The sequence below is a fragment of the Rattus norvegicus genome, chromosome 20 (genome assembly GCF_021556685.1).
Source record: "Rattus norvegicus strain SHRSP/BbbUtx chromosome 20, alternate assembly SHRSP_T2T, whole genome shotgun sequence".
Lineage (NCBI taxonomy): Eukaryota > Metazoa > Chordata > Mammalia > Rodentia > Muridae > Rattus > Rattus norvegicus.
Window position 1 is genome coordinate 39,437,486 of NC_141553.1, and position 12,906 is coordinate 39,450,391.

The following is a 12,906-nucleotide window of genomic DNA, read 5'->3' on the forward strand; positions in this document are numbered from 1 at the left end:
GCCCATTTCCTCGTCTCAGGGCCCTAAGGTAGGCACTCCATATGGAAAACCCACGTGCATTTCCTCTTTCTAGTAAGCAAGATGCTTTGCATCGAAATCAGCCACTGTAATAGGGGTTTTGATGCATATACTTTTTGGGCTGTCTACATTCTCAAGTGTGGATTGCGGGTGTCTTCTGGATAGGAGCTTCCAGGCTGGGACTCAGAGAATATCCAGCAGATCCTCATATTCTTCTTGAGAGAGAGGCAGCTCAGGTGTTGCATCCATTTGCTGAACTGCACCTTCCAGATGTGCAGGGCCTGGGGAGAGCGTCTCCACTCGAACATCCATCAGCAGTTGATCCAGGAAGAGTTCCAGGGGGCCCGTGTTGCATCCCTGAGTGAGAGCCTGTTCTTGGCCTTGTCCTTCAGGCTGTACCCATTGTGGTAGCTGAGACTCTCTGGAGAAATTGGTTGGGTCGCTATAACTCGAGGATTCCTTGGAAACACAGTCCGTGGCAGCAAGTTGCAAGATGGTTTCCTGGACACCCTCGTGCTCCTTGCCACCAGAATTTCCATCCAGATCCACAGGGAATGGCTGTAACCCTCCACTTGGTCTTTTTCCAGCAGTTCATCAAGGAGGATTTTTAGAGGTCCTGCCTCGTATGCTTGAGTCGCTGTCTGTGATGTGCCACTTGGGGTTGCTGGGACTCTTTGTGGAAGTGGGGCTGGTCGCTGGAGCTCGAGTTCTCCATGCCCACACCTCCTGAGATAGCCATCGATAACAGGTTGTCCTGTGCTGCTTCATCCCTGCCACTGAGACCTCCAGTTGCCACATCCTGCACTCGTGAAGCAGGCACATCTTGATCTGGAGCGCGGGCTTGCCGCGCTCTTCTGTTCTGAAATCATATGTGGATCGTGTCCTCAGACAAACCTGTCCTCAGGCCCAGCTGCTCCCTGGTAGCAAAGCCTGGCAATGGATTCCTCTCAAAGGCTTGCACTAGAATACTGCGCTGTTGCAAGGTGAGTCGAGTGCGAGGCCTTCTGCTGTCCGAGGGCATGCTGCTTCCTTGTGACCTGGAGCCAAACCCTTCCTCGAGCTGTTGGGAGGCTAGCGGAATGGAGCCTCTGCTGGACTGCTTTGGGCCGTGCCTCACCTCTCCAGTGCGACTTCTTCGGTTCTGAAACCACACTCGGATGCGGGACGCAGGGAGCTGTATTTCCCTGGCCAGTTCCTGCCTGTCCCAGAAGCTCGGGTATTGGTTCTTGCTGAAAGCTGATAGCAGGACCTTCTTTTGCCAGGCCTGCCAAACCGTCTTCCTGCGCCGGGATTCCTGCAGCACACAGCTGCTATCCACATTGCTTCCAGCTTCCATGCTCCTAAGGATTCGATGCCAGGAGTCCTCAAGCTGGAGAATATAGTCAGGACCGCTCCAGAGCAAGCGCAAGCTTCAGCAAATGCCAGCCGTAGGGCTGGGACCCCTGCCCTTAAATACCTCTCTCTCTGCTCCCGGAGCTCCGCCCACTCGAAAGGAGCCGTGGGCTTCAGTCGTACTCCAGACCCTTGAATCAAGGTCATGCCAGGAAGCTCTACACCTGCCACGCCTCCCACCTGAGAACGGGAGACCCGGAACAAGACCTCAAGATTACTATCAGACTCAGCATAGTATCTCCCAAAGTCTCGCAGTCCCTTGCATGCCATTCTGGACACAGAACAAGGAAGCACAAAAAATGTCCTAGGAATCAACCATCCAGCAGACAGATCGTCCAAGGCCCGAGCAACATAGGTCCTTCCTGGCTTTGGGCAGAGTATCCAGGAAATCGTGGAGGTGGTAAGCCGGCTTCAGAAGAGGAAGGCAGAGTGGAGTGTGCCTTAGGTGGTATCACTAGCCAAGTTGAATCGGTGCTGATCTCATCCCATCTGGATCCACACAGGTTGGAAAGAGAAGACCCCCCAACTGAGGATCCAACCACATGTTCTAAGACCCAAGGACATCACTTCCAGGGGTCATGCAAGTCATGGCACTTCCTTCCTGCTTGTAGGGCTAGGTGGTAGTTGGGAGCAACAGAACAATATTGAACCGAGAGAAGAGAATAGCACATGCAGAAAGAAAGTCTTTTACACAGGCAAATAGGACGAAAACCACAATAGTTCATGTAGAGATACGGGAATGCGTATTCATGTAATTCCTATCAGACCAGTTGAGCCAGATTTTCTGGAATTCTCACAATTAACATGGTCCATGCAAAAACAGGCACAAACACACACAGATACACAGACACACACAACACACACACACGCAAACACACACACATACCCATATAAATAACACAAATAGAAATACCACACACACAACAAAGCACACACACAGACACACACAAACATACACACATACACACACACAAATAACACAAATACAAATAATACACACATAACACAAGCACACACACACAGACACTCACACACTCACATGCAAACACACACCACACATATAACACAAATACAAATAACACACACAACACAAGCACACACACACAGACACTCACACACGCACATGCAAACACACACCACACATATAACACAAATCAAATAACACACACATACACACACACACTCACACACACACACACATACACACACACAAGCATACACAAAAACCCGGCCAGCAAGTCTGACCTGTGAATGTGGAACAAAAGACCCAAAACTTGTGCTGAAAGAACTGTATAAGCCCTATACTCCTTGAGGAAATGTGGCTGCATGCACCCAAGGCCAACTGCCTACCTCTAGGCAATTTGAGTCTTCAGGTGGGTTCAGAGGGACCTCACATTAGGGAATGCAGGGCCGTGCTAGGCTTGGGAAACTTAAGGTTAAAAGACGGAAACGGGAGTGTGTGGGAAACACCTCACTGTGGGAGGAGGAAGGTATTCGGCTTGTCTGATTGAATCAGTGTCAATCCTGGAATGAATTGTTCATGATACTTTGGTTGCACTCCATTTCCAGGATGATGTTTATTTACAGATTTGTGGCCTTACATACATTCTTCTTTAAGTTGACGTTTTCCCCGCTTGTTTGCTTTAGCTAACACTGCCATGTCTGCATTGAACGCTGATGAGCTTTCCTTGTTATTTCCCTTTCAGACCTCTCATCCCGCCTCACTGCCTTCCCAAGTCTTACCACCCTTTGAATTGGAAAGCTCATGCCTAAACCAAACAGCCTATTCAAACACCCATAGAAACACACAAGAACACAAGCAAGAAAAACAAACAAACAAACAATGCAAATCTTTATTGAATACAATGGGAAGTAGAACAGAGCAAGACAAAACAAAACGAAAGTAAACTAAACAAATGTGCTAGGAGTACATGTAGAATGGGTGGTTTGTTAGTCATCTCACAGCTGAGCATAAGGCATTGGTAAGAAGAGCAGCAGTTCTTAGTCCCAAGGAAGATGTCTTCATAACTCCTTCTTGGTTTAGTGTCCTGAGATGTGTAGCCTATACCTGGTGACCCATGAGATTTCCTGGAGTCTGATGGAGCCAGTCCAATGGTGTGTTCTGTCAGTTGTGCTTTTCATTAGGCCTCCTTGTTGTTTTAGGAGTCCCTGGTGATCTTGCCCTCTGCCGCTTCAGCAGAATCCCATTCTGAGAGCCCATTTCCTCGACTCAGGGCCCTCAGGTAGGCACTCCACATGGAAAACCCACGTGCATTTCCTCCTTCTAGTAAGCAAGATGCTTTGCATCGAAATCAGCCACTGTAATAGGGGTTTTGATGCATATACTTTTTGGGCTGTCTACATTCTCAAGTGTGGATTGCAGGTGTATTCTAGATAGGAGCTTCCAGGCTGTGACTCAGAGAATATCCAGCAGAGCCTCATATTCTTCTTGAGAGAGGGGCAGCTCAGGTGTTGCATCCATTTGCTGCCCTGCACCTTCCAGATGTACAGGACCTGGGGAGTGCGTCTCCACTCGAAATTCCATCAGCAGTTGATCCAGGAAGAGTTCCAGGGGGCCCGTATTGCATCCCTGAGTGAGAGCCTGTTCTTGGCATTGTCCTTCAGGCTGTGCCCATTGTGGTAGCTGAGGCTCTCTGAAGAAATTGGTTGGGCCGCTATAACTCGTGATTCCTTGGAAACACAGTCGGTGGCAGCCAGTTGCAAGATGGTTTTTTGGACACCCTCGTGCTCCCTGCCACCAGAATTTCCATCCAGATCCACAGGGAATGGCATGTCACCCTCCACTTGGTCTTCTTCCAGCAGTTTATCAAGGAGGAGTTCCAGAGGTCCTGCCTCGTATGCTTGAGTCGCTGTCTGTGATTGGCCTCGTCCTTCGGGCAGTGCCACTTGGGGATGCTGGGACTCTTCGTGGAAGTGGGGCTGGTCGCTGGAGCTCGAGTTCTCCATGCCAACACCTCCTGCAGCAGCCATCGGTAACAGGTTGTCCAGTGCTGCCTCATCCCTGCCACTGAGACCTCCAGTTGCCACATCCTGCTCTCGTGAAGCAGGCACATCTTGATCTGGAGGGCGGGCTTGCCGCGCTCTTCTGTTCTGAAACCATATGTGGATCATGTCCTCAGACAAACCTGTCCTCTGGCCCAGCTGCTCCCTGGTAGCAAAGCCTGGCAACGGGTTCCTCTCAAAGGCTTGCACTAAGATCCTGCACTGTTGCAAGGTGAGTCGAGTGCGAGGCCTTCTGCTGTCCGAGGGCATGCTGCTACCTTGTGACCTGGAGCCAAACCCTTCCTCGAGATGTTGGGAGGCTAGCGGAATGGAGCCTGTACTGGACCGCTTTGGGTCGTGCCTCACCTCTCCAGTGCGACTTCTTTGGTTCTGAAACCACACTCGGATGTGGGACGCAGGGAGCTGTATTTGCCTGGCCAGTTCCTGCCTGTCCCAGAAGCTCGGGTATTGGTTCTTGCTGAAAGCTGTTAGCAGGGCCTTCTTTTGCCAGGCCTGCCAAACCGTCTTCCTGCGCCGGGATTCCCGCAGCACACAGCTGCTATCCACATTGCTTCCAGCTTCCATGCTCCTAAGGATTCGATGCCAGGAGTCCTCAAGCTGGAGAATATAGTCAGGACCCCTCCAGAGCAAGCGCAAGCTTCATCAAATGGCAGCCGTAGGGCTGGGACACCTGCCCTTAAATACCTCTGCCTCTGCTCCCAGAGCTCTGCCCACTCGAAAGGAGCGGTGGGCTACTGCAGACCCTTGAATCAAGGTCATGCCACGACGCTTTACACCTGCCATGCCTCCCATCTGAGAACAGGAGACCCGGAACAAGACCTCAAGAAACCTATCAGACTCAGCAAAGTATCTCCCAAAGTCTTCCAGTCCCTTGCATGCCATTCTGGACACAGAACAAGGAAGCACAAAAAATTTCCGAGGAATCAACCATCCAGCAGACAGATCGTCCAAGGAGGGAGCACCATAGGTCCTTCCTGGCTTTGGACAGAGTATCCAGGAAATCGTGGAGGTAGTAAGCAGGCTTCAGAAGAGGAAGGCAGAGTGGAGTGTGCCTTAGGTGGTATCACTAGCCAAGTGGAATCCGTGCTGATCTCATCCCATCTGGATCCACACAGGTTGGAAAGAGAAGACCCCCCAACTGAGGATCCCAACCACTTGTCCTGAGACCCAAGGACATCACTTCCAGGAGTCATGCAAGTCATGGCACTTCTTTCATCCTTGTAGGGCTAGGTGGTAGTTGGGAGCAACAGAACTCTAGTAAACCGAGAGAAGAGAATAGCCCATGCAGACAGAAAGTCTTTTACACAGGCAAATAGGCCAAAACCCACAATAGTTCAGGTAGAGATTCGGGAATGCGCATTCATGCATTTCCTGTCAGAAGAGTTGGGCCAGATTTTCAGGAATTCTCACCATTAACATGTTCCATGCAAATACAGGCGCAAACACACACACACACTCACACACACTCACACACACACACACACACACGCAAACACTTACACATACACATACAAATAACACAAATAGAAATAGCACACACACACAACAAAACACACACACACGCACACACAAACACACACACATACACACACAAATAACACAAATACAAATAACACACACACAACACAAGCACACACACACAGACACTCACACACTCACATGCAAACACAAACCACACATATAACACAAATACAAATAACACACACAACACAAGCACACACACACAGACACTCACAGACGCACATGCAAACACACATCACACATATGACACAAATACAAATAATACACACACATACACACACACACACACACACACACACACACATACACACACACAAGCATACACAAAAACCTGGCCAGCAAGTCTGACCTGTGAATGTGGAACAAAAGACCCAAAACCTGTGCTGAAAGAACTGTATAAGCTCTATGCTCCTTGAGGAAATGTGGCTGCATGCACCCAAGGCCAACTGCCTACGTCTAGGCAATTGCAGTCTTCAGGTGGCTTCAGAGGAACCTCACATTAGGGAATGCAGGGCCGTGCTAGGCTTGGGAAACTCAAGGTTAAAAGACGGATAGGGGAGACTGTGGGAATTACCTCACTGTGGGAGGAGGAAGGTATTCGGCTTGTCTGATTGAATCAGTGTCAATCCTGGAATGAATTGTTTACGATATTTTGGTTGCACTCCATTTCCAGGATGATGTTTATTTACAGTTTTGTGGCCTTACACACATTCTTCTTTAAGTTGACATTTTCCCTGCTTTTTGCTTTAAAAACACTGCCATGTCTGCATTGAACACTGATCAGCTTTCCTTGTTATTTCACTTTCAGACCTCTCATGCCGCCTCACTGCCTTCCAAAGTCTTACCACCCTTTGAATGGGAAAGCTCATGCCTAAACCAAACAGCCAATTCAACCACCTTTACAAACACACAAGCAAGGAAGCAAGCAAACAAACAAACAAACAATGCAAATCTTTATTGAACGCAATGGGAAGTAGAACAAAGCAAGAAAAAGTAAAACAAAAGTAAACTAAACAAATGTGCTAGGAGTACATATAGAATGGGTAGTTTGTTAGTCATCTCACAGCTAAGCATAAGGCATTGGTAAGAAGAGCAGCAGTTCTTAGTCCCAAGTTAGAAGTCTTCATAACTCCTTCCTGGTTTAGTGTCCTGAGATGTGTAGCCTATACCTGGTGACCCATGAGATTTCCTAGAGTCTGATGGAGCCAGTCCAATGGTGTGTTCTGTCAGTTGGGCTTTTCATTAGGCCTCCTTGTTGTTTTAGGAGTCCCTGGTGATCTTGCCCTCTGCCCCTTCAGTAGAGTCCCATTCTCAGAGCTCATTTCCTCGTCTCAGGACCCTCACTAAGGCACTCCACATGGAAAACCCACGTGCATTTCCTCCTTCTAATAAGCAAGATGCCTTCCATCGAAAGCAGCCACTGTAATAGGGGTTTTGATGCATATACTTTTTGGGCTGTCTACATTCTCATGTAGATTGCGGGTGTCTTCTGGATATGAGCTTCAAGTCTGGGACTCAGAGAATATCCAGCAGAGCCTCATATTCTTCTTGAGAGAGAGGCAGCTCAGGTGTTGCATCCATTTGCTGCCCTCCACCTTACAGATGTACAGGGCCTGGGGAGTGCGTCTCCACTCGAACTTCCATCAGCAGTTGATCCAGGAAGAGTTCAAGAGGTCCCGTGTTGCATCCCTGAGTGAGAGCCTGTTCTTGGCCTTGTCCTTCAGGCTGTGCCCATTGTGGTAGCTGAGACTCTCTGGAGAAATTGGTTGGGTCGCTATAACTCGAGGATTCCTTGGAAACACAGTCCGTGGCAGCCAGTTGCAAGATGGTTTCCTGGACACCCACGTGCTCCTTGCCACGAGAATTTCCATCCAGATCCACAGGGAATGGCCTGTCACCCTCCACTTGGTCTTCTTCCAGCAGTTTATCAAGGAGGAGTTCCAGAGATCCTGGCTCGTATGCTTGAGTGGCTGTCTGTGATTGGCCTCGTCCTTCGGGCAGTGCCACTTGGGGATGCTGAGACTTTTTGTGGATGTGGGGCTGGTCGCTGGAGCTCGAGTTCTCCATGCCCACACCTCCTGCAGTAGCCATCGTTAACAGGTTGTCCTGTACTGCCTCATCCCTGCCACTGAGTCCTCCAGTTGCCACAATCTCCACTTGTGAAGGAGGCACATCTTGATCCGGAGCGAGGGCTTGCCTCGATCTTCTGTTCTGAAACCATATGTGGATCGTGTCCTCAGACAAACCTGTCCTCTGGCCCTGCTGCTCCCTGGTAGCAAAGCCTGGCAACGGGTTCCTCTCAAAGGCTTGCACTAGAATCCTGAGCTGTTGCAAGTTGAGTCGAGTGCGAGGCCTTCTGCTGTCCGAGGGCATGCTGCTACCCTGTGACCTGGAGCCAAACACTTCCTCCAGCTGTTGGGAGGCTAGCGGAATGGAGCCTCTGCTGGACCGCTTTGGGCCGTGCCTCACCTCTCCAGTGCGACTTCTTTGGTTCTGAAACCACACTCGGATGCGGGACGCAGGGAGCTGTATTTGCCTGGCCAGTTCCTGCCTGTCCCAGAAGCTCGGGTATTGGTTCTTGCTGAAAGCTGTTAGCAGGGCCTTCTTTTGCCAGGCCTGCCAAACGGTCTTCCTGCGTCGGAATTCCCGCAGCACACAGCTGCTATCCACATTGCTTCCAGCTTCCATGCTCCTAAGGATTCGATGCCAGGAGTCCTCATGCTGGAGAATATAGTCAGGACCGCTCCAGAGCAAGCGCAAGCTTCAGCAAATGCCAGCCGTAGGGCTGGGACCCCTGCCCTTAAATACCTCTGCCTCTGCTCCCGGAGCTCTGCCCACTCGTAAGGAGCTGTCGGCTATAGTCGTCCTCCAGATCCTTGAATCAAGGTCATGCCACGAACCTCTACTCCTGCAACGCCTCCCACCTGAGAATAGGAGACCCGGAACAAGACCTCAAGAAACCTATCAGACTCAGCAAACTCTCTCCCAAAGTCTCGCAGTCCCTTGCATGCCAATCTGTACACAGAACAAGGAAGCACAAAAAATGTCCTAGGATTCAAGCATCCAGCAGACAGATGGTCCAAGGACGGAGCACCATAGGTCCTTCCTGGCTTTGGGCAGAGTATTCAGGAAATCGTGGAGGTGGTAAGCCGGCTTCAGAAGAGGAAGGCAGAGTGGACTGTGCCTTAGGTGGTATACCCAGCCAAGTGGAATCCGTACTGATCTCATCCCATCTGGATCCACACAGGTTGGAAAGAGAAGACACCCAGCTGAAGATCCCAACCACTAGTCCTGAGACCCAAGGACATCACTTCCAGGGGTCATGCAAGTCATGGCACTTCGTTCCAGCTTGTAGGGCTAGGTGGTAGTTGGGAGCAGTAGAACTCTATTGAACCGAGAGAAGAGAATATCACACGCAGAAAGAAAGTCTTTTACACAGGCACATAGGCGGAAAACCACAATAGTTCATGTAGAGTTTCAGGAATGCATATTCATGCATTTCCTGTCAATCTTCATCACCCAATTCTCGTCAATAGACAGATCATAGAAACAGAAACTAAACAGAGACACAGTACAACTAACCACAGTTATGAACCAAATGGCCTTAATAGATTCTTATAGAACATTTCATCTTAAAACAAAAGAATATACCTTCTTTTCAGTACCTCATGTTTCCTTCTCCAAAACTGGCCATATACTCAGTCATAAAACTGGCTTCAACAGATACAAGAAGATGGAAATAATCCCATGCATCCTATCAGATCACCATAGACTTCAATAACAGCAAAAATCACAGAGAGCACACATACACATGGAAGTTGAACAACTCTTTACTCAATGCTAACGTGGTCAAGGAAGAAATAAAGAAAGAAATTAAAGGCTTTTTAGAATGTAATGAAAATGAAGGCACAACATAACCAATCTTATGGGACACAATGAAAGCAGTGCTAAGTGGAAAACTCATAGTTCTGAGTGCTTCGAAAAAGAAACCAGAGAGAACATACACTACTATCTTAACAGCATACCTATAAGCTCTAGAACAAAAGATGCAAATACATCCAAGAGGAGTAGATCGCAGGATGTAATCAAACTCATGGTGAATTCAACCAAGTAGAAACAAAAAGATCTATACAAAGTTCTTTGTTGATTAACAAAACCAGGAACTGGTTCTTTGAGAAAATCAACAAGATAGGTAAACCCTTAGCCCGTCTAACCAGAGGGCATAGAGTATCTAAACTAGAGAAATTAGAAATGAAAAGGGAGACATACCAACAGATTCTGAGGAAATTAGTGCAAAAGCCTATATTCAGCAAAACTGGAAAATCTGGAAGAAATGGACAATTTTCTAGACAGATACCAGATTTCCAAGTTAAATCAGGATCAGATAAACCATCTAAACAGCCGCATAACTCCTAAAGAAATAGAAGCTGTTCTTAAAAGTCTCCCAAACAACAAAAGCACAGTAACAGATCAGTTTAGTGAAGAATTATATTAGACCTTCGTAGAAGACCTAGTACTAATAGTGTCCAAAGTTTTTCACAAAGTAGAAACAGAAGAAACACTACCAAATTCCTCCTATAAAGTCACAATTCAGCTTGTACCAGACCATACAAAAAAGAGAACTTCAGGCCATTGTGCCAAAAGCAAACTACAGATTCGTTGCAATCTCCATCAAAATTCCAATTCTTCATGGCGTGAGAGCAATTTGCAAATTCATATGGAATAACACAAAAGCCAGGAGAGTGAAAACTATCCTCAAAAATAAAAGAACTTCTGGTGGAATCACTATCCCTGACCTCAAGCATTATTGCAGAGCAATAGTGATAAAACCGGTATGGCAACGGTACAGAGACAGGCAGGAAGATCAATTGGATAAAATTGTAGACCCAGAAATGAATCCGCACACCTATGGTCACTTGATCTTCGAGCTAAAACCATCTAGTGGAAAAGAGATAGCATTTTCAAGTAATGGAGCTGGTTCAACTGGAGGTCTGCAGGTAGAAGAATGCAAATGGATCCATTCTTGATATTTTTTTTTGGAGCTGGGGACCGAACCCAGGGCCTTGTGCTTGCTAGGCAAGCGCTCTACCACTGAGCTAAATCCCCAACCCTTGGATCCATTCTTATTGCCTCATACAAGTGCAAGTGCAAGTGGATCAAGGACATTCACATAAAACCAGATACAGTGATACTAGTAAAAGAGAAAGTGGGGGAAAAGCCTAAAACACATGGGCACAGGGGAAGATTTCCTGAAGAGAACATGAATGGCTTAAGGTCAAGAATTGACAAATATGTCCCCCTAAAATTACAAAGTTTCTGGAAGGCAAAGGACACTGGCATTAGGACAAAATGGCAACCAGAAGATTGAGAAAATATCTTTACCCATGCTACATCCAATAGAGGGCTAATATCCAATATGTACATAGAACTCAAGAAGTTAGACTCCAGAAAATCACATAACCCTATTAAAAATGAGGTACCGAACTGAACAAAGAATTCTCAGCTGAGGAATATCAAATGACTGAGAAGCACCTAAGGAAATGCTCAACATCCTTAGTCAAAAGTGAAATGCAAATCAAAACAACCCAGAGATTACACCTCATGTAAGTCAGAATGACTAAGATAAAAACTCAGGTGACAACAGATGCTGGTGAGGATGTGAAGAAAGAGTAACACTCCTCCATTGTTGGTGGGATTACAAGCTGGTACAACCACTCTGGAAGTCAGTCTGGAGGTTCCTCAGAAAACTTGACATCGTAGTACCTGAGTAACCAGCTATTTCACTCCTGGGCATATAACCAAGATATGCTCCAACATATAACAAGGACACATGTTCCACTATGTTCATAGCAGCCTTATTTATAATAGCCAGAACCTGGAAAGGTCCCAGATGCCCTTCAACAAAGGAATTAATACAGAAATTGTGATATATCTACATAATGGAGTACTATTCAGCTATTAAAAACAATGACTTCATGAGATTTTTAGGTAAATGGATAGAACTAGAAAATATACTGAGTGAGGTAATCCAATCACAAAGCCACATGGAATGCACTCACTGATAAATAGATATTAGCTCAAAACCTCAAATTACCCAAGATACAATCCCCAGACCACATCAAGCTCAAGAAGAAGGATGACCAAAGTTTTGATTCTTCAGTCTTTCTTAAAAGGGGGAATAAAATATTTGTAGGAGGAGATATGGGACAAAGTTTGGACTAGAGACCACAGGAATGGCCCTTCAGAGCCTGCCCCACCTGGGATTCCAACACATATACATAGCCACCAAACTCAGAAAATATTGTTGATGCCAAGAAATGCATGCTGAAAGGAGCCTGATATAGTTGTCTCCTGAGAGGCTCTATGAGAGCATGACAAATACAGGGGCAAATGTTCACAGCCAATCATTAAACTGAGAATGGGGTCCCTATTGGAGGAGTTACAGAAAGGATTGAAGGAGCTGAAAGGGTTTGCAATGCCATAAGTACAACAATACCAACCAACCAGAGATCCCAGGGCCTAACCCCCCTCCAAAGTGTACACACGAATAGATCCATGGCTCCAGCATATGTAGTAGATGATGATCTTGCTGGGTACCAAGGGGAGGAGAAGCCCTTGGTCCTGCTAAGGCTGGACACCCCCCCACCCCCAGTGTAGGGGAATGTCAGGGCAGAGAGTTGGGAAGCGGTGGGTTGTTGGGTGGGGGAACACCCTCATAGAGGAAGGTGAGAAAGGGTTGAAATAGGGGGGTTATGGATCAGAATTCAGGAAAGGGGATAACATTTAAAATATAAATAAATAATATCCAATAAAAATTAGGGTTAAGTTAGTTATGTTCAGGGTTAGTTTTGTATTAATATTTTTAATAAATCCTTTCATGGATTTGTTTCCAGTTTTAATGATTCATGTTCCCAAATAAAAAACACATATTCAGGGTTTATATTTAATATG

The 12,906-nt window shown here is 47.0% G+C and overlaps 1 protein-coding gene across 1 annotated transcript; it reads right to left on the minus strand.

Annotated features, from left to right (window-relative positions):
- Window positions 1-883: 883 nt before the first annotated feature.
- LOC147998676 (double homeobox protein 4C-like) lies at window positions 884-1,354 on the minus strand. The gene has a single exon (XM_087598765.1). It carries the CDS (start codon window positions 1,352-1,354, stop codon window positions 884-886), a length of 471 nt encoding a protein of 156 aa, XP_087454891.1.
- Between the last annotated feature and the right edge of the window lie 11,552 nt (window positions 1,355-12,906).